Source organism: Montipora capricornis, chromosome 10 (genome assembly GCF_036669925.1).
Source record: "Montipora capricornis isolate CH-2021 chromosome 10, ASM3666992v2, whole genome shotgun sequence".
Lineage (NCBI taxonomy): Eukaryota > Metazoa > Cnidaria > Anthozoa > Scleractinia > Acroporidae > Montipora > Montipora capricornis.
The window spans coordinates 35752262-35774264 of record NC_090892.1 but is presented as its reverse complement, the minus strand read 5'-3'; the positions used below and the strand labels follow the sequence as shown (position 1 = coordinate 35774264).

The 22003-nt window shown below is 38.4% G+C and overlaps 1 protein-coding gene across 1 annotated transcript in view; it reads left to right on the top strand.

Annotated features, from left to right (window-relative positions):
• Positions 1-4791: 4791 nt before the first annotated feature.
• LOC138020741 (uncharacterized) overlaps positions 4792-22003 on the top strand; it is a 67303-nt gene continuing 50091 nt past the window's right edge. Inside the window, exons 1-4 of the mRNA XM_068867674.1 lie at positions 4792-4972; positions 5048-5135; positions 10712-10801; positions 12616-12696. Of these exons, the coding sequence (XP_068723775.1) occupies positions 4829-4972; positions 5048-5135; positions 10712-10801; positions 12616-12696 (403 nt within the window). The 5' untranslated portion in view covers positions 4792-4828. The remainder of the gene's footprint in view (positions 4973-5047; positions 5136-10711; positions 10802-12615; positions 12697-22003) is intronic.

Below are 22003 nucleotides of genomic sequence, written 5' to 3'. Positions count from 1 at the left end.
ATCAGCATAAATGTCATACTCAGGCAAAATGCAAAATGTCACTGCAGCAGTATTCTAGATAGAGAAATCTTTGAAGAGGTAAAAGAGCACTCTACAGAATGGCAGAAATTTGTTCACAGATAAAAATATACCGTTAAATTATTTTCTCAGTTCAAGGAAGCTCAAAAGGATTTTCCACTCCTAATAGTTGTGTCTCCAATGGAAAAAGATTACTCCAATCCTTACATAAGGTTGTCAGCTTCATACCTGTGTAATACCATTGTGAGGCAATGTTTTAAAGGGTGTTGCTGGATCCCAACTGCTGCTGTAGTAATGGTACAGTGCTGCTCAAAGACCCTCTAAAACTTGGTGTTTGAAAAGTATCTCGAAAACCAAATCAGTGAGCAGTATTTTGTTTTTTAGATTTTGAAACCATATCATAATTCTCTGACCGAGTACATGGGTAGTAGTATTTGAAGTAGTATTTCAGTAGAATTTGAAATATTTATGAAAAAGCTGAAAGATGAAAAAATTTCCGCTGGATAATTTTTTGAAATTTCACTTTAAGAATGCAAAATAACGCTTCTCACTTGTTTCCAAACAAATCAGGGAAGGACGCTGGACGAACTTTTGAGATAAAAGTGACCAAATCTAACAAACTATTTCCGGTTGTATTAATCTTGATTCATTTATGATCCTCTGGAGCGGCTCAGGTGGAATGTCTGACAATAAGCCGGAGCACTTGGCTGAACATCTGTTCTGAGCCTCCTAAAGGATAAGGATATGGCATCTTTTGTAAAAAGTTAAACTAAATAATTTGCAAAAAACTTGAAACTTAAGGATATGCCATTACAACAATGGCAAATTTCATTTTCTGGTACACTGTCAGTATAACATGTATAATAAAACATGTGTTTCTACATCAACATACACTGTGTGTATGTATACAGAATTATTGGAATTGTGCATACATGTACCTTAACAGATGTTCCTTTGCTTGATTTTGGAAAGCAGTGGCAACTTGATTTTGGCTTCCATGTCGCTGTGACAAGCAGTTTGGGCATTACTTTGCCTCGATATCAAAGGATAAAGGGGATGTCTCCTTTTCAACAAGTGCTTTGCTGAAATGGCAAATGACGATTTTTTTTTTCCAGATTGATTCCAGCCTTTTGTGACAAGTGTCGCACAATGCTCCAGAAAGACCATCATCTGCCTGGACTTTTAAGTTTGATCGAAAGCCTCTTCAAATATTCTCAAAAATTTACCATAAAGGTTTCGCTGTCTCTGTTTGTTAACAAAAACATAAGAACGCACTCGACAACAGCTAGACGTCAACTGAACTGTTTCTTTCGGGTGGCTCATCGTGAACAATATCGTGAAGAGAACACGAGCTCGACAGCGTTGAATTTAATTTGGCGCGCATTGAAATAAAGTCATGCTGCGAGTGGCCCGTGCGATCAAGAATTTCTCGAGATTAGCAAAAGGTATTGCCACCGCAATTCATGTAAGATTTCTAGAAATACCTCGATCAGGAAAAGGGAACAGAATAAAAATAATTGTCAGATCAAAAGTAGTCGCTGCTATTTTATTAGGTGAATCGGGGAGGACATCTTTAAAACAAATCCCGCGCACTTGGAAATACGCTACTGTAACGATACCTGCGAAAGGTTCAGCGTATTTCTCCGCCGATATTCCGAACGATTCCCTGTATATTTTGTGCTGTGATTTTTCTTTTCTCCTCGAGCAAAACCTTGCCAAACGAACCAAGACGAGTATGGCGATCAAGTGATTTCAGTGTAAGAAGACACGGAACGACTTCACGGCCTGCTGACCTCTGATTGGGCAGAAAAACACAAAGAATTTCTGGCACCAATCAGAGTTGAGAATTACCTCTGCTGTTTGGAACTGGTCTGGTAAGAACTTGTCCCCTGGGGCTCTTCTCGCACTACTATACTTTTCTTCGTCGCCATTTTCTTTCGCCCGTTTAGACTTCCCGTTTCCTCCGCGATCTGCCCCTGGGTCTCCGAGGATGCCATGTATTGGAAGCTGCCTAAAAAGCAACAAATTTTATTCATCCGATGACCATAGGCCCTTTGAAAAGAGAAGATATCCTTGCACTGCTCGACGTGGCTTTGATGAATTCATATTTTTTCACTATAGGAGAGAAGTTAGCTGACGAACTCCCACCGCCTTCTCCTGTAATTGAATGCCGCGAATCGGAAGTAATTCAAAATCAGAATGCTCCAATACCTCCTCCTCTAACTGAAATCACTGTATCTCAGGGATCAGTACGCAAAATAGTCGAATGGTTAAAAATAAACAAGTCATCTGGTCCTGATCACATTCCACAGAAACTGATGAAGCTCGCAGGAAGAGCGATCGTTCCTGCTCTAGTTCCGCTTTTGCGATTTAACATAGAACGCGGGGTAATATTTTCGTCGTGGAAAACGTCAAGGCTTATACCGATTTATAAAAACGACGACTAAACAGACATTGGAAATTATCGTCCGGTCTCTCTCCTCAGCGTTCCTGGCAAGATTATGGAGTCGGAGATTAACAGCACTCTCGTACAAAACATTTTCAAGAGTAATAACCTTGCATAGGACAAACAGTGGGCATATCTTGTCGGGTATTCGACTGAACTCTTGAGCACCAGCACTGACTCACCTTACAGAGTCATGGAGGAGAGCTGTAGACTCAGGAATGACAGTCGCAGCGGCCTTCCTAGATTTTAAAAAGGTGTTCGTTAGTATACCTCATGATATCTTGTTGAAAAAAACTGAACTGTGAGTTTGGAGTCAATGGTTCCCTACTTGACCTAATATGCAATTACCTCAGTGGTAGACAACAATTTACTGTGCTAAATGGTGTAACGTCGGATTTGTTACTTATATCAATGGGGATCCCTGAAGGTTCGGTTTTAGGAGCGACACTGTTCGTGTTATTCACGAACGACTTACCTTCTTCTGTGCCCTCTGGGTCCGTATATATGTATGCGCTCCGGTGTACCCAGGAAACTCATGACCAGTATTAAGTTTGGTTAACAGGACGAAACTGTTAGGTCTGACAGTAGAACAGAAACTCACCTGGGCTGCCAACTTGCTTGAACTGAAAAAAAGCTTTACTAAAAACTGGACTTGCTCAAACGTTCTCGTTTTTTACCAGGAGGAATTTTAAAGGACTCTTGTTTTAAAGTAATCCTTCTAGCTGTTAAGTATGGTTTAGTTTTGAAGGGTGCGTGTTGATTCTGATCTTTTTAAGTCAATAGAAAGGCTTTACTGTAGAGCGGCACGGGTATAATCTACAATTTACCTAAGGATCATGATGGCTTTGGAGGACGTGCTCAGATACGTTCAGTGGCCTACTTTTTCTATTTATTATAAGTTAGAGGTGTTTAGACTTTTTTATAGGGCGCATCGCGAGTCTTTACCTGAGATAATGTACGAAAATGTTAGCCAAAACCGTGTTAGCTCTTACTTCATTCGAGACCAGAACCGTCTTCTCGTGCCAAGGTACGAGTCAAGATACATGAAAGATTCTCTCTCATACAGAGGCACATCGTTATGGAACTTTCTTAACTATAATGACAAGGAAGCATCAATGACACTGAATTTTAATCAGTTTAGGAGCGAGTCAGCGCTAAAGATTATTTTATAGATTTTAACTTTGAATGTACGTCAACATCTGCTATAAGAAGAAGACAACAGAATTTTATATCTTACTGATCACTGTGGCCATGTAATATACCTGATTTGTAAATATGTTTTGATGTAGAATAGGTTAGTTTGATTCCTAAATACACATTAGATTTAAATTATAATATATATAATATATTAGACATGATCAGATTTGTAAATATGTTTTGCTGTGGAATAGGTTAGTTTTAGGCTGCGAGCAGGTCCTCCGAGGGACTGGGGTTGGGGGTAGAATGAGGGCCTGCCCGTCTTTGCCCGCATGGCTTTGAATTTTGAATGTCACGTCCAAATACTGATTGGCTGAAAAATAAATGACGTGCTGACGTCACCATTGACAAGCTCCAATACTTCGCTTCGAGAGATGAGGGTTGAGATGAGGTGGTCTGAAATGGGTTTGAGAAATTGTAGAATGTTGCAATTTTACCGTAACTTTACATAATTAAAGGTCGGGCAACGCGATGCGATGGCTTCTCTGCTGGAAGGAAAGGAAGTTCTATCTCTGTTATCCACAGGATTCGGGAAAAGCCTTATTTCCCAACTGTTTTTCGTAGCGGCCAAAATACAAAGAGGGCGACCTCATGTCACCGTGGTAGTTTCCTGTCCTCGACAAAGCATTATCGCTGATCACATTTGGACAAAAACTTGGGCCTTTCGGCTGCCTCAGTTGCTGATTTAACGATAGAAGACGATAGAGGAACTCTACACGACTTTAGCAAGTATTTGGTTAAGCCGAAAAGGCGGCTTCAAAAATGATTGCTCGGTCTCCTGGTAACTCCAGAATACTCCGATACACTTGAAAACAAAATATTCCAATGTTCAAATTATTGAATTCGTAAAATACATATATATGAATCACAAATAATCGATAAGCCTTTGAATTATAATGGTGCATGTATTAGAATATCTGTCTAGTATTAAAATGTATGCAGTAGTTGAAATGTCTGTATTTTCATTAAAATAAACTGAAAAAGATAACTGCGCTTCGCTTTTACAAAATTTGGCAGCAGTTGTGGTCGACGAGTCTCACACAGTGGGGATGTTAATCGACTTTTGGACAACCAGGCCCTGATTCCCACAATTTCTCTATAAGCTCGATCCCAGGGTGCTCTCTCTAACATCGACGTGATTCCTGTGTTCATTAGCACGGAAGTGTGATGGCGACTGCAAGAGACGAAAATTTCTTGCTTGTTTATAGAAAGTTCCTTCTTGATTTGTCAGCGGAACTCTCTAGTAATGACTTGGAGGAGTTAAAATTCGCTTCATCTGACCTCATTCCGCGCAGGAAAACAGAGGACGTGGTGAGGGCATTCGAGTTATTCGATTTGCTGGAGCAAGACGGAAGAATTACTCGTGAAAATTTATCTCTTTTGAAGAAAATGTTGGAGGCAATCAGAAGGGCTGATCTTGCATGGAAAGTACAGCAGTTTGCGAGTGATGATGCTAATACACCTGGGAATGTTGGTATGTCGATCGAGTCGAGATTTTTCGTAGCTCGTGGCTTTGGAGAGATTTTACAATTGCAAAGTTTGCATTTATGTCACTCCTATAGAGACAAATGAAATTTAGCAAAAATGTCTCTCTATATATATATTACAGAAGCGAAAGACTTTTCATTTAGTTAACTGCGAAATGTTCGTCTACACATATATACGAATCAGTGACTTCGCAATTAATTAAATACGAAATGTACATCTTCATATATGAGGCAATCAATGACTTCGCGATTAATTAACTGCGAAATGTTCGTCTACATATATAAGGAAATCAGGGACTTCGCGATTAATTAACTGCAAAATGTTCGTCTGAATATACAAGGGAATAGTGACTTCGCGATTAATTAACTGCGAAATGTTCGTCTACATATATAAGGAAATCAGTGACCTCGCGATTAATTAACTGCAAAATGTTCGTCTGAATATACAAGGGCATCAGTGACTTCGCGATTAATTAACTGCAAAATGTTCGCCTGAATATATGAGGGCAACAGTGACTTAGAGATTAATAAACTGCGAAATGTTCATCTTCACATATAAGGAAATCAATGATTTCGTGATTTATTAACTGCGAAATGTTCGTCTACATTTATAAGGAAACCAGGGACTTCGCGATTAATTAACTGCAAAATGTTCGTCTGAATATACAAGGGCATCAGTGACTTCGCGATTAATTAACTGCGAAATGTACATCTTCACATACAAGGAAATCAATGATTTCGCGATTAATTAACTGCGAAATGTTCGTCTACATATATAAGGAAATCAGTGACTTCGCGATTAATTAACTGCAAAATATTCGTCTGAATATGTGAGGGCATCAGTGATTTCGCGATTAATTAAATGCGAAATTTTCGTCTAAATATATAAGGGCAACAGTGACTTCGCGATTAATTAACTGCGAAATGTACATCTTCACATACAAGGAAATCAATGATTTCGCGATTTATTAACTGCGAAATGTTCGTCTACATATATAGGGTCTATAAGGAAATCAGGTACTTCGCGATTAATTAACTGCAAAATATTCGTCTGAATATGTGAGGGCATCAGTGATTTCGCGATTAACTAAATGCGAAATTTTCATCTGAATATATGAGGGCATCAGTGACTTCGCGATTAATTAAATGCGAAATGTTCATGTTTTTCCTATTTCTCACTGTAGGATGTTTGGGAATTTCTGCTCACCTCGGCTGCGACCTCCATGAGTTGTAATTAAGCCATTCTTACAAAGTTTTCGTTTGAAGTTCACTATTCGTTTGAGTTGTCGCGTTAGTATGCTTATACAATATGTCTAAAATTCTCGGTATTTCCACGATCGGTAAATCCAAAAAGGCTGCAGATTTAGTATCTAAAAGTGAACGATCAAGCTTCTACTCAGTTAATGTTAATCTTAGTGTGTGCAAGGGTGACGTACTTTAGAGAAAGAACTTAGGGATACCATTAGCGATAAGGGAACAAACAATGTTAAAGCTTGGTTGAAAAAGTAAATACGACATGTAGCAGTTGCGATAACAGTGCAGAGCCTTGGTATCTCTACGCTAAGGCGAGTCAGCCTATCGTTTGAGCACAATTTAACAAATTGATGAAATAAAAAAGGAGGTTACAATAGGGGGTGACAACTCTAACAAGGCCTGTTTCGGGAGAAAAACAAAAGAATCGAGAAGACTCGGGTTTTTTGATGGGAAATATGACATAGTTCTGGGATACTGCAGAAAAAAAGAGCAAAGTTTTGACATTTTACAAGAATGTCACCAAAACACTCGGAAGGATCTTCAAAATTGCCGGGAGGACTCAAAGTTCCACATGGTGTTGCTCAAACAACGTTTGTTAGAGTTGTCACTCCCATGATTTAACTCTTTTGGCACAGTGCCCCATTATGTTAAAAAGAACAAAGAAAGCATTATTCTAAAATTCTTACGTCCTTGCTTCTGAGACTAGGTATCCAGTCCACATCATCTGGAAACATTTCGCAGTTAATTAATCGCGAAGTCACTGATGCCTTCATATATTCAGACGAACATTTCGCAGTTAATTAATCGCGAAGTCACTGATTCCCTAACATATTCAGACGAACATTTCGCAGTTAATTAATCGCGAAGTTACTTATTCCCTAATATGTTTAGACGAACATTTCGCTGTTAATTAATCGCAAAGTCACTGATTCCTTCATATACTCAGACGAACATTTCGCAGTTAATTAATCGTGAAGTCACTGATTCCTTCATATATTCAGACCAATATTTCGCAGTTAATTAATCGCGAAGTCACTGATTCCCTAATATATTCAGACGAACATTTCGCAGTTAATTAATCACGAAATCACTGATTCCAGTCACTGATTCCCTAATATATTCAGACGAACATTTCGCAGTTAATTGATCGCGAAATCACCGATTCCTTCATATATTCAGACGAACATTTCGCAGTTAATTAATCGCGAAGCCACTGATTTATTCATATATTCAGACGAACATTTCGCAGTAAATTAATCGCAAAGTCACTGATTCCTTCATATACTCACACGAACATTCCGCAGTTAATTCATGGCGACGTCACTGATTCCTTCATATATTCAGACCAATATTTCGCAGTTAATTAATCGCGAAGTCACTGATTCCTTCATATATTTAGACGAACATTAATTGCGAAGTCACTGATTCCCTAATATATTCAGACGAACATTTCGCAGTTAATTAATCGCGAAATCACCGATTCCTTCATATATTCAGACAAACATTTCGCAGTTAATTAATCACGAAATCACCAATTGCTTCATATATTCAGGCGAACTTTTCGCAGTTAATTAATCGCGAGGTCACTGATTCTCTTATATTCATATATGTACAAAGCGAATAATTATTCGAGGTTAGTTAACGGCGAAATTTGGATCTGTTATATTACAAATCAAAATATTTTCAAAAGTATACCGAGATGTTTCATTGCAAATTTTCATAATTTCTCTATAGATATAATTCATTACAAAATTTTTACTCATATTAATTCCCCCTTCATTGTGATTCCACCAAATACCTGGTGACTTGCTGAAGGTTAAAATGAGAAATGCATACAGCTGTACATGTACAGTTGTATGTGCTGCCGTGGATAATCAGACCCCACTTGATATTGCTATCCGCCGGATAAATCACTATCTACTGGATAAGTCAATCGGTTTTGCTAGTCTTTATCCGCTGGATAGTGATTTACCCGGTGGATAGCGTTATCCACCTTTTGAACAACCGAGGCCAGATTTTTAAAGGTTGTGGACACAGTTATGAAGATTCAAATGAACAGTGAGGGAGGGCATGTTAACCCTCACTGAGTCACCAGGGATTTGGTAAAATCACCATCAAACTTCACCTTACAAATTTGCATGACGTCACTCCCAGTTAACATGAGATTTTACTCTCAGCAACAAACGTGGACAAAACTATTCCAATCCACAAAACCAATTTATCTTAGACTAGCTTATCTCCAGCAAAGCTAGATGTATTTCCAGCAATAACAGGCTTCTTATAAAACTTTGAAAGGTTGATACTGGAGACCATTTGATATGTTTCAGGATTTCATCAGTAAGAATCAACTGACTGCTCCCAATATACAGCTGATTTAGTGCTGTGAGCTTTAAACTTAGCTGTATGTACCTCACTTGCTACCAGAACAGCTTTAATCCATCGCTCTATTGTACTCGTACCAATGTGCCGACAAGGCTTGATGTATGAAAGGAGTAGATGGCCATTGCCATGGTCATGGACAAGCTGGGTTTTTCTAAGATAGTGTTTAAGAGTAGAGTAAGTGGTTCTTTAGGGTACTTTAGGGTTCTTCATCACAAAAATTGACGAGAGGAATTGCCCTGGGCCTGTCCTGCTCTACATGATCCTAGATGCAGCTACACTGTAGTAATGATCAGAAATTGCAATGTTTAACACCACTGCCCTTAGGTTATCTCCGAGCGGCACGTGTATGTACACAGAATCGATAAAAAGGAGAGAAAAGGGCAAAAAATTGTAGAACTAAGAGCATGCCCAAAAAATATTTGGCCAACAGACACAAATTCGGGAAACAATAGTTATGTTCCCAACCAGTAGAAGCGATTGCCAAGCACTCTGTTCTCTGACATCCATGTGTCTCTTGTAGTCCACTTCAACTCGGGAAAGTATAAATTTTTCTATGATCGAGTTCCGTCAATAACCTAGTCATTCCGGAAACTAATGAATGAAGGGGCTAGTTTCTAAAGAAACTGTGGTGCTGCATCGGTGGGGAAGTAGTATACAAAAATTTGTTTTCATCAACGGAGTTGATAAATGTAAATTGGCCACCGTACAGAGATTCTAAAAGCTAAGAATCTAAGAATCTACTCTTAATTCTAAAAGCTTAGAATCTCTGTACGGTGGCCAATTTACATTAGCAACTCCGTTGATAAAACCAAATTTTTGTACTCCGGAAACTAGACTTGCAAGCCATGGTGACAGAGCATTTAGAGCTGCTGCTCCTACATGTTAAAGTTGTGGAATTCTCTGCCCTCGATCTTAAAAAATCTAACAGCACTGAGGCATTTAAAGTGACTTTCCTTTTTTGTAAAGCATTTCTGTAACTTCCTTTGATATTATTTGTGATTTTACTCTTAGTTGTTTTTGAAACCCTTTTATAACACAAAACTTAGTTCTTAATTTTACCATAGACATTTTATTCTTATCATTTAATGATATGTAAATGCACTTAATTAGACTGTTACCGGTAATTAGTTTTAAGCTGGTGTGTCTGGATCTGTAGAGGGTCTACAGCTCTGTTAATGTTTGACTCTGGGTTGTCAAAATGTCAGTCAATTGTCCTTCTCACGACGGAACCCAGTGGTTTCGCACCCTTGTGAGTTTGCCTCCTTGAGGTAATCCTGTAACTAATCTACATGTAGTTTGTGCCCTCAATAGGCCATTTGCGAGTTAATGTCTGCCTCCTCTTCAAAATGAGTTCAAGTGCAAAGTTTTTGTGATGGTGATTCGTTCTACTTTACACATGAAGGGAAACTAATTTTTATAAGAAGACTTGCTTTGAAGAGAAGGCAGACATGAACTCGGAAATGGCCTATTATATTGAGTTTGCTGTATCCTCTTCTTCCCCTATCCCATAATGCTAAGAATGTTGGGAGATACATGTAAGACTACATGTAAAAGGCTTTTAAGCTTCCTAAAGAAATATGGTGGAGGTCAACAATGGATTAAATTTCAAGCAATTTCAATAGTGGAACGATATTTCAAATGTAAGAAAACCTGAGCTTCGAGACATTCGCGTTAAGCATTAAGCTTTTAACAGATGTGGACAAATTTGAAAAAAAGAAGGCTTTGATCAGCATCATTATTTTGCAACATGCAACATGCTTAGTATCTCCACATCAAGTACCTAGCTGTACTTGTTCTTATCATACATGTAAGTCTTGGAAGGAAAGTCTACGACCCAATATTCCTTCAAAAGTATACCTAGTGAAGCTAAAAGTGCTTGCTTGATGTATGGTACTATCATTACTTTGACTTATAATGTACTGTTTAGATGATGATCATACCTCCATGGAATTTGATGTTTCTGGTGGAAGTGCCTCTTTGAAGAGATCCACGGGAAATGGGCCTGCAGTCCTACAGGGTATGTGAGAGAATGGATACATCCATTCAGTGATGAAATATACTGCTAATTGTACTGTACAAGTGATTTATTGGTAATCCATAGCGAAATCGGGAAAAATATCATCATCAGTATTAACCTTGGGAAGGCTAGTCAAACATAAAGTACTTACTTTTAAGACAAAATATAAACTAAGATGAATAGTACGGTATATGTATAGGAAATCGTATGAACGCGAGTGCATTTCGTGATTTATGAACACAAGTGATGTTTTGAGAGTTCTCAATTTGAGAACTTTCATCGCGAACATCGCGAGTGACCATAAATCACGAAATGCACAAGCAGGTTCATACAATTTTTTATTTATAACGGTATATTCTCAACAAAATTACTCAAACGCCCTACTTTGTTCGTGCTTGTATTCTTGCAGTTTTGGGTCTAGTTTTCTTTCAGTCACCCATGTTTGCCAGACATTCAACCAGGTCTGTGTAGCTTTCAACGTGTTTTTGTTTTTCGCGTTTTCTTAAAGTTGCTCAACGTTGTTTTGGTTTGACAAAGCAAACCGACTGCAGCCATTTTTTTTCACTTTGGTGTTCAAATTTGGCGCTTCCCCGGTGTTTCAATAGCCACTTCCATATTGCACTCTATAACCTGGATTGCACTCTATAACCTGGATTGCACTCTATAACCTATTTACGCATTCGCCATTGGCCAATCAGAAACAAGATATTTTGTTGAGTATATAATAAATACAGTTATTGGCAAGTGAGCTGTTTATGCTAGTCCAACCATAGCAAGCTAATTAATTTTGTAGAATACATAATTTTTTTAAATATTATAATGGCCAGATATTTCAAAAGAGTGGTTTTGTGACAGTGATAGAAATAACAATGAATTATGTATGTGGATACTTTCTCTGTGAGTTGGCCGCGGTTCACTAGCAGGTACATTGTTTCTCACTTTGTCTGATTGGTAAATGTCGTCCATGACGGTGTGATATGAAAAGAAGAAAATCGGCTCTATCAAGCAGTGTGTGACTTCTATCAATGAGCTCCCCTTGCAAGATGATACACTTATCCATGCTAGATTTGTGGACTTCTTTCAGAGAGACAATGCCTCTTTTGAGGATGTAGAATTCTTTCTGAAGAAGTACTCCACAGTTCTGCCAACTGATGCAAGGGATACCCACTTTCTTCAAGAAGAGTTTGTCATGTATCAGCTTCTAAGTAATGAAGGACATCCCCAAGTCTAGGGTGAAGCCGAAATAAAGCTTGCAAGCGAGGAAAATGATTAGAAATCATCATGCAATTTTCGCATGGATGTGACTAGGGGATACATGTATTTGTCATCATTGAAGCTAGATACACTGTAGATGCTAGGAAATGGTATCTAGGAAATGCTACGAAATGGTTTCTAGGAAAACGCAACATTTAGGTGGTGAAGAATTGTGATGAGAACAGCCAAAGAAAGGGAAAAATATGGGAAGCAATAATTATTATTACTTTGTACATGTATTTGTGAATCTGGAAATACAGCCATGCAAAACTATACAGGCAGATAACAAGATTTCTTTTAAAAAGTTAAACCGGGTGTCACTAGCTGTCTGGAAAACTCTTTTAATGGTCAAATGGAAGACTGAACATCCTCTCCCTTTCCTGAGTAACCCCCAGGTTTAGTTTTTGTTATTCAGAATCCTCCAGTCCTTTGCAAGGTGAGTGTCTTGACTAGATAGTGTATCACTTATTGAGTTTTTACTGATAATGATAAAATATGTGTTACCAACAACAATGACCAATAATTAATGTTGATTTTTACAATCATGGCTCTTCCTTTAGCAGATGATATGGAGCATGATGGCATAGGTGATGAACCAGAGAAGACTCTTCCCTTTCATGATGCTAGGAATGACACATTTGGTAAATAATCATAAAAGAAAATTAATGACAATAGTATTGGAGCAGGTTACAGCAGATGGTAAATTAAACATTTGGTTGATCAGTGGGCTTTTTGTGGAGTCCGACGTTAAAAACATGTAAAAAATTACTCACAGCTATCAAGTTGACTAGAATGTCTGGTCATATGTAGCCAGATTCTCAGACAGTCCAGGTCGCTCGTCTTAGGCACTCTACTCCCTTCCTTGTCTGATTTACTTCATATGAAAGCTTGTTCCCAACGTCATACAGATTGTCTCATTTCCACCAATAACAGGGAATGTTACACTTTTACAAACATGAGGAATTTATGATGAATGTGCTTCAGGTGAAAACAACATGTCGGAAGATGCCAGAAATCTTGATGTAGATGTTGACGGTGCTTTGGGGAAGGGTTGCTTTTACCGTAACAGAACTAGACCCTCCTTGAGGGTACACTGGGTTGCCTGTGGTACGTGCAGCATTCCAGGCAATGTTTTCAAGTTGGGGGTCATTAAGACCATTTAAGGGGTCACCCAGAAGTCATACCAGCAGAGGCCCTTGGCTCACAGGTCCTCACACGTTCGTACGACAAAACAGATCCTTTTCTGAGGTTAAAAACCTGGCTACCGGCCTATTACTTAATCATTTGTCAGAAAGAAAAAATTCCTGTCCTCTTTAGAAAAAAAATAGACACGCATTGCATACATGTGGTAGTGAAGTAACACAGCGATTTATTCCATAATGTCAACTGAGCCGTGTGGTGTCTTCCAGGAGATTCACGTTGTCCTTGCGTAAGATGTAGCTCTAACAGTGCACAATATTGTTTGGTATTGTCTATCATTGTAGTGCCATGGTAGAAGTCTTAGGTAAAGTAAATAGCCTGGGAAGACAGTTGGTTACTAGAAAGATACTAAAGCCAGAAAGAGTGAAGAAAATAGAAGGGAAGTGAGAAACAATGGAATCTGGAATGACATGTTGATCATTTTCAAGTTCCCTCACAACTTCTTTTAACCACAAGTTTAAGTGTGCCCTCTGAGCATCTGACAGCTTTGTAATACTAAAGTTTACTGAAGTTAATGCGGGGTTAGTATCTGGATGGCCTAAAACATATACCCCTTCGTAAAACAGAAGCATTGGACCGAAAATACTTTTAACGCTAACAAATGCGAACTCAGCAAGGTACAGATTTTCTTAGCTTGAATCGAAAGTGACATCGATGGAATTCCAGCGTTGCTGTGATGTTGCCGCGGCATGTTTACTCGCCAAACAGTGCAGCATCTGTGTCAAATGAGGGCAAGATACCGGGTTTTCATAAGTTTCTTTTTCTGTCAAGTGTTATAAAGTTTGACAATAAATGAGCGAATTCAAAGCATAGGATCACAATCGCCCAACTCTTGAGGTTGACCATTGTTTCTGCAAAGTCAAAAATTTACTCTCCAAGACGAGGTTATTTATCACCAGGTAATTCCATCATTTTGGAAATAGCAGCTACTTTATTATTCATCAGCATCACAAATTTTTGCTGATTTTGAGGCTCATTTTGTTGAAACTCAAGCACGCTTCCAGAAGACCTCTTTATTTTTGTGAACCCTTCCTGCTTACAGAGCAATACTAAAAATATCCCGCCGTATCACATTTCAACCTTAAGCTCGAAAATTCAATACACAACATGATATTATAATTCACAAAGGCAGAAAATATCAAAACCATGTTTTAACCTTGTGTTTATCTCTTCGACACTCTAAACTCTTGGCTCCTGTGAAGATCTTCTAAAATTTCTTTTAAAATGTTCTTTAACCCTAACCCTTTAACAAAGGCATTGAAGAGGCTCGACATAGAGCGAAATTAATCTGCCAAAACTTTTTTAATACTTCTTTTTTTTACCGAAGTTTTAAAGAACATTTTAAAGGAAATTTTAGAAGATCTTCACAGGAGCCAAGAGTTTAGAGTGTCGAAGAGATAAACACAAGGTTAAAACATGGTTTTGTTGACAAAATCCCTCCTGACATCAGCGCATAAAATTAGTAGAAAGCAGAAAATATCACAGAATCCTTTTCCAGCGAAACATTTATTGAAACAAACAACATACTTGCTCTTTGAGGCAAAACCCTCTTCCTGTTTTATTGCATGCACTCAATCGTGTCAAATTACCATGTACCCAACAATTCAAACCCTTTCCTGAAGAACCTTCTCCTTGAATAATGATGCACAAAATAGTCGACAAGCTTTGTTTCAAATAATTCTTGACTGTCACATTTCCAATTGTTTTTTTTTACTTGACTTTGTTGAACCCATAAGTTACCAGATAATTTTCCATTTGGTTAACACTACATTTGTCATAAATATTGTCCATTACTTGTCGCTTTTAAGATTCTAGATCATCATCGCCTGTCTTGTTCATCCAATTGACGTTTCCTTGAGCTCCGTGAGATCATATTTTGTTGACTAAAACGCCATTAAGCATTGTTGACACCACTGCTGGTTAACGAGGATAACAAACTCACGAGGCAGAATGTATATTTATATTTAATGAAGTTAGCACAATAGAAAGACGCTAACCTCATTTTGAAAATGCTTTACTATTGCCATAAAAACTATCCAGTTAAGGTCGCATATTATAAAACATGATGAATTCATGAAGGCGACCTTTTTCAGCGAAAAATTTTTTGAAACAAACAACGTATTTGCTATTAGAGGAAAAAGCCCTTCCTATTTCATGACGTGCATGAAGAGAAAAAACTCAATCGTGTCAAATGTTCACAATATTACAACAAACAAAATTTCAGGATGAAACTGTTTCCATGAAGAACCTTTTCCTTGAATAATGAAGCACAAAATAGATGACAAGCTTTCTTTCAAATAATTCTGGGCTGTCACATTTCCAATTATTTTTTGACTGAAGACTGTGCAGAGTTGATCACAGATCCACTTAAGGTGTTCAATCAGTTACCACAGAATTTTCACTTGGTTTCAGTGTTCTACATAACAGCACACTTTGATTTCGACTCGACGGGCGATAGATTGTTGTCGAAGTTCATTACTCGCCTCCTTTAAGATTCCAGTTGTTTGTATTTCACCGCCTGCCTAGTTTATCCAACTGACTTTCCATTATTGAGCTCCATAAGGGTATATTTTGTTTAAGGATCCACTAAAATCCCATTCGCATTATATGACTTTCGACGCCATTGCAGGTTAAGTTAATGATTCTATTGTGTTCACCAGAGAAATCTACGCATTTCCACTACCCTCTTGATCCTAAGAAAATACGCGCAGAAGGCTCTATGCACAAAGACACCACTTACCAGGGGAGTGACAGGCAAGAATTTTACCGACAGGGAAAATAAAAAAAATTAGATGGAGAAATCTACCCATTTTCCGACGGGGATTGCCATACGGCAGCCCAGTAAAAAGGCGATAAAGGCTTTTATCTCCAGGAAAGATGTCTTGGTAAACTTGCCATTGGGGTTTGGCAAGTCGCTCATATTACATACCGGTATTACATTTTCCAGATTGCTTCGGTGCTGCACGCTGAACTTTGCAAACTCAACAACACTTTTACTGCGAAGCCGGTAATTATTATTTCGCCATCAGTGAGCTTAATAGGAGACTAGAAAAATTCCCTACCAGCGTTAGGAATCAAAACTGGCTCCGTTGGCGAGGATAACCTTGCGATCGACAATGAACATTTATAACATAACAGTGAGAGAACTATTCTCTTCTGGCTCAGTAAATGTAAGTATTTTTTTTCCAGACGTCTTTCTTGTAAATATTCACCAAGACTCATGTTGCCTCCTGACAGAAACAGTTGAACTTTTGGTTTTCGAAAAGATCAAGAACTAAGAGATTTATACCTGTACGGTTGTTGAACTTTACTGCTATTCTTCTTGCATTCACTTTCTGAAAGAACTAAATGCAGGGGAAGTTGGCTGATGATTTCAATACGTTTTTTTCAACAATAAATTGGTAATGTACTTGCCTTTATAGCTGAGGTAATTCTAATTGATCCTTTGCTACCTTCCATAGAATTACACCTTCAATAGGTGATATCATGCTACATGTAAGAGAAAAAGCCTTTGAAACTAAATTCAAGCAGATCAATGCGAAGAAGGCTCATGGGGCAGACAGTTTTTCGGCTTGAAACATGAAGTTGGTCAAAGAGGAATTTACATGTAGTCCCTGTATTGCTAATTAGAGTAGGCAATGTTATGAGGCAGGTCTCTATCCCTCTCAATGGAAGACTGGAAAAGTTAAATTTCTGTGGAAAGGTGGTACCAGGGGTAATTGCTCAAATTACAGGCCACTTATAACTCTTCTGTGTATTCCCAGCAAAATCATGGAATCAGTGATATGCGATAAATAAATATAGATTCTCACTAGGAAAAAGTACTTCACATACACGTAAATCAGTGGGGTTATAAGAATTAGGATTATCTACTGAGTCTCTTTTGTTATATTTGAGTGAAACTTGGACGTTGAACATTGATGACGGGAAAGTAAAGGGGTTATCTTTATCGACTTTCGTAAGGCATTTGATTCAGTAGATCATGAAGTTTTGAGTTGTAAACTTCAAGCCTTGCTGTTGCTAAATATAAGTTACCTTGAAACTCGTCAACAATTTGTTGAAGTAAATGAGGTATTTAACCTAAACTGAATTTCATGTCCTATGGAGTCCCACCGGGATCTCTTTTAGGGCCACGACTGTTTTCGATTTATGCTAACAATCTCGCTAACAATGTTTCTACAGATGAACTCCATCTATGTGCAGATGACACCACTGCTTTCGTGATTGGTGATACAACTGACAATGTTCTTCAACTACCAGTACTGAATGTCCTTCTTACTGATATTTGTCTATGATGTGAATTAAATATAGACTCACTATACACACAAAGAAATTTGAGGCTATGATAATATCTAGATTGCAAAACATTGCGCTCATAACTGCGAAGATCATAGCTTCACTTGATTTCATATCCGCAGTTCATTATGATTCATTTCATATATACCATTTCATCATTGATTCATTCCTCACGGGACCATTAGAACCCACAAATGACCAGCTCCCAACGTCAGTGGCTTCATACAATGTAGCTGAGTTGGTTAGAGCGTCGCACCGGAATTGCGAGGTCACGGGTTCAAACCCCGTTGAAGTTCTGAATTTTTCAGGCTTCTCTACGCAATTGCAACAAATTGCGCTCATAACTGTGAAGATCATAGCTTCACTTGATTTCATATCTGCAGTTCATATACGATTCATTCATATATACCATTTCATCACTGATTCATTCCTCACGGGACCATTAGAACCCACAAATGACCAGCTCCCAACGTCAGTGGCTTCATACATGTAGCTCAGTTGGTTAGAGCGTCGCGCCGTAATCGCGAGGTCACGGGTTCAAACCCTGTTGAAGTCCTGAATTTTTCAGGCTTCTCTACGCAATTGCAAGAAAATTGCGCTTATAACTGCGAAGATCATAGCTTCACTTGAAATTAATTTATTGATCCTTTACAACAAGTACGGTGTGGAAATCTTGTCATTAATCTTTCTAAAGGAGTGCAATCGCTGGGATTGCTCATAGGCAATAAATTTTCTTGGGACCATCATATTGAAAAATCATCCAAATCATTCCTGTCTCAACTAGCTATGTTGAGGAAGATAAAATTCTTGCCAACAAACAATTGGAAACCATCTCTTACAAAATGATTCTGCACAATGTCACATACTGTCTTTCAGTTTGGGAGAGCTGCTCACTCACTCCATAATATTCCTAACAACAAACAGTATTACCATCCTTTACTGGAAAAAGAAAAACACCTTGAATCGGTAGTCCGCAGAATTCTTCCTAAACACATTGCTGCTTTACTGTGTCCGAAAGGAACCAGATTAGCTCATCTCTATGGACTGCCTAAAACACACAAAAAGCATCTGACCATGCGACCAATCCTTTCTGCCACAGAGACTTACCTAGCGAAATGGCTGTATGAGAAGTTGAAGCCTTTCTCAACTAATGTCAATACACAATTTCTGATATCTTTGAGTTTTCTCAAGAAATCCAACAGTTTCAAGTCAACGAGAATGATATCTTTGTATCGTACGGCATTTCTCCATTATTCACAAATGTCCCCTTGGAAGAAACTATCCAGATTCTCGCTAACAAAGCCTTTGCCCAGAACTGGTTCAACAAAACGCATCAGTTAAACATCACCCAGGATGATCTTGTTGAATTATTGACGACTGCTACAAAAAATTAATTACCTCTTTCAGTTCAACGGACATCTCTATGAACAAATTGACAGAGTTGCCATGGGCATATGAATTGCAAGCATGTAACTCTTTGTAGTCATCGGGTAAGACGAAGGAAGACAAGTACACGCGTTCACTCTCAGATGTAAATCACTGTAATCTTCAATGTTAGATGATCATGTCACATTAGTAGTAGATTATTAAATCACGTGTGTCAGTGATATAATTGCTACACTCTTCTAGTTCTTCTAGACTTGAGTGCAGCTTTCGACACAGTCGACCACGATATCTTGCTTGCTCGTCTTAAGTCAAGTATCGGTATTGATGGCACTGCCCTGAACTGGAACTGAAGATACTTTTGCTCAATGACCAAAACATGAAATGTCACAAATTATTTAAAGTGCCCCTGTGATAAAAAAAATTGCTTCCTTTTTTTTCTTCAGATTTTCAAAGTGTGTTTGCTTAACACCTGACTGGCAAACTTTTGAGCATTGATTTTTATCCACAGGCCATTTACTTTGATTGTAAGTTTTGGATTTCACGGTGCGTCATTACTCATGTTCAAAACTGACCGATTGGTCCTCGGAGAGTTGGATCCAGAGAAAAGTGACATCAAAAAAATTTCAGCGTGTGAACGCAGCTTATTGATAAAATTATACGCAAAATGCGAGTTTAACAGTCTGAAAGCCCAAAACTTCCGTGCTGCATGTTAATTCAGCGGCGTATATTCTTTTGAAGCTAGTGAGCCTGTGACATAATTTTCTCCTCGCTCCATCTCTCTCTAGCGCTTAAAGTTACAAATGTATAATGTAGTAATAGCGGGCCATTAAGTAGGAAAATTTCGTTTAAAATAAATAGGTTGCTAAGTGTTTAGTTAAAATCCAAAGAAAAATAAGAACTAGACCCTCCGTGAGGGTACACTGGGTTGCCTGTGGTACGTGCACCGTTCCAAACAATTTTTTTCAAGGTCATTAAGAAGTCATACCAGAAGAGGCCCTTTGGCTCACAGGTCCTCACACGTTCGTACGACGAAACAGATCTGTCCTTGCGTAATATGTATCTCTAACAGTGCACGATATTGTTTTGGTATTGTCTATCATTGTAGTGCCATGGTAGAAGTCTTGGGTAAATAGTCTGAGAAGACATGTGGTTACTAGCAAAGTACTGAACCCAGAAAGATTGAAGAAAATAAATGGGAAGTGAGAAACATTGGCTTCTGGGCTGACATGTTGATAAACTTCTTTTCACCACAAGTTTAAGCGTGCCCGCTGAGCATCTGACAGCTTTGTAATGCCGAAGTTCACTGAAGTCAAGCCCTGTTCGGCGGGGTTAGTGTTTGGATGGGAGACCAAAACAATATACCCCTCACAAAACAGAAGCATCGGACCGAAAATACTATTAACGCTAACAAATGCGAACTCAGCAAGGTACAGATCTTGTTAGCTTGCTTTATGCAAAAACAAATATTGATGCAAAAGTAAATAACTATTGATACACAGTTTTTAGAAAGAGCAGAACGAAGTCTCCAGGACGGTCGATCGAGAATAATATATTTGCGACATGAAAACAACATTAATTTTGAACCGTGAATATAGAATATAAAAAGTTACGATCAGCGGCAAACATTTTGGGAGATTTTTGCTACGCTCAAATAAATCGCCAAATCGAAAGTGACATGGCCGGAATTCAGCGGGCGCCGTGATTAAGTTACCGCGGCATGTTTACTCGCCAAACAGTGAAGCATCTGTGTCAAATGATGGCAAGATACCGGGTTTTTGTAAGTTTCTTTTTCTGTCAAGTGTTAGAAAGTTTGACAATGAAATGAACGACGTCAAAAAAAAATATCACAATCGCCCAACTCTTGTTTATGCAAAGTCAAAATTTACTCTCCAAGACGCGTTCGACGTTATTTATCACCAGGTAATTTCATCATTTTGGAAATGGCAGCTACTTTATTATTCATCTGCGTCACAATTTTTCACTGATTTTGGGGCTCACTTTGTTGAAACTCAAGCACGCTTCCAACAGGCCTGTGAACCCTTCATGCTTACAGAGCAAAACTAAAAAACTTCTCCCATATCACATTTCAACCTTAATCTCGAAAATTTAATACACAACATGATATTATAATTCACAAAGGCAGAAAATACCACAGAATCCTTTTCCAGCGAAAAATTTATTGAAACAAACAACATATTTGCTCTTAGAGGCGAAAACCTCTTCCTATTTCATTGCGTGCGTGAAGGCAAGAAACTCAATCGTGTCAAATTACCATATGCATGTACTTCAGGTAAATACAGCTCACTTTGATTTCGTCTCGACGGACGATAGATTGTTGTCGAAGTCCAGTACTCGTCATTTTGAGCTTCCTGCCTAGTTTATCCAACTGACTTTCCATTATTGAGCTCCATAAGGGTATATTTTGTTTAAGGCTCCACTAAAACGCCATTCGTGTTACATGACTTTCGACGCCACTACGGGCTAAGTTAATGATTCTACTGTGTCCACCAGAGAAATCTACGCAGTTCCACTACCCTCTCGATCCTAAGAAAATACGCGCAGAAGGCTCTATGCACAAAGACACCACTTACCAGGGGAGTGACAGGCAAGACTTTTACCGACACGGAAAAAAAAAAAACTGAAAAAATATATAAAAAAAAAGAAAAAAAAAGAAAACAAACAAACTAAACGCAGACCTCGACTGGGTTTGCCATAGGCAACCCAGTAATTAATTTTTTGATCACAGGGACACTTAATTAATGACAAGACAATGAAGCAAAACTTCAGCTTTCGTAAATTTAATGTGAACAAAAACAGCCAAAAAACATGCAAAAGATGAGAACGTCCAATAATTGGCTTGTATTTATGAATCTGGAAATGAGGCCATACGAACCTTCATGTATATAGGCAGATAACAAGACTTATTTTAAAAGATTTAAGCCAGATTTCACTGGCTGGAAAACTCTTTTAAGGACGGTGCCTACCAATTCAAAGATATTTTTGCCCCTATTTATGATTATGCAGGAAAGGTATTATGGTTACCCCCAATTTTCTTTTTGGATACCA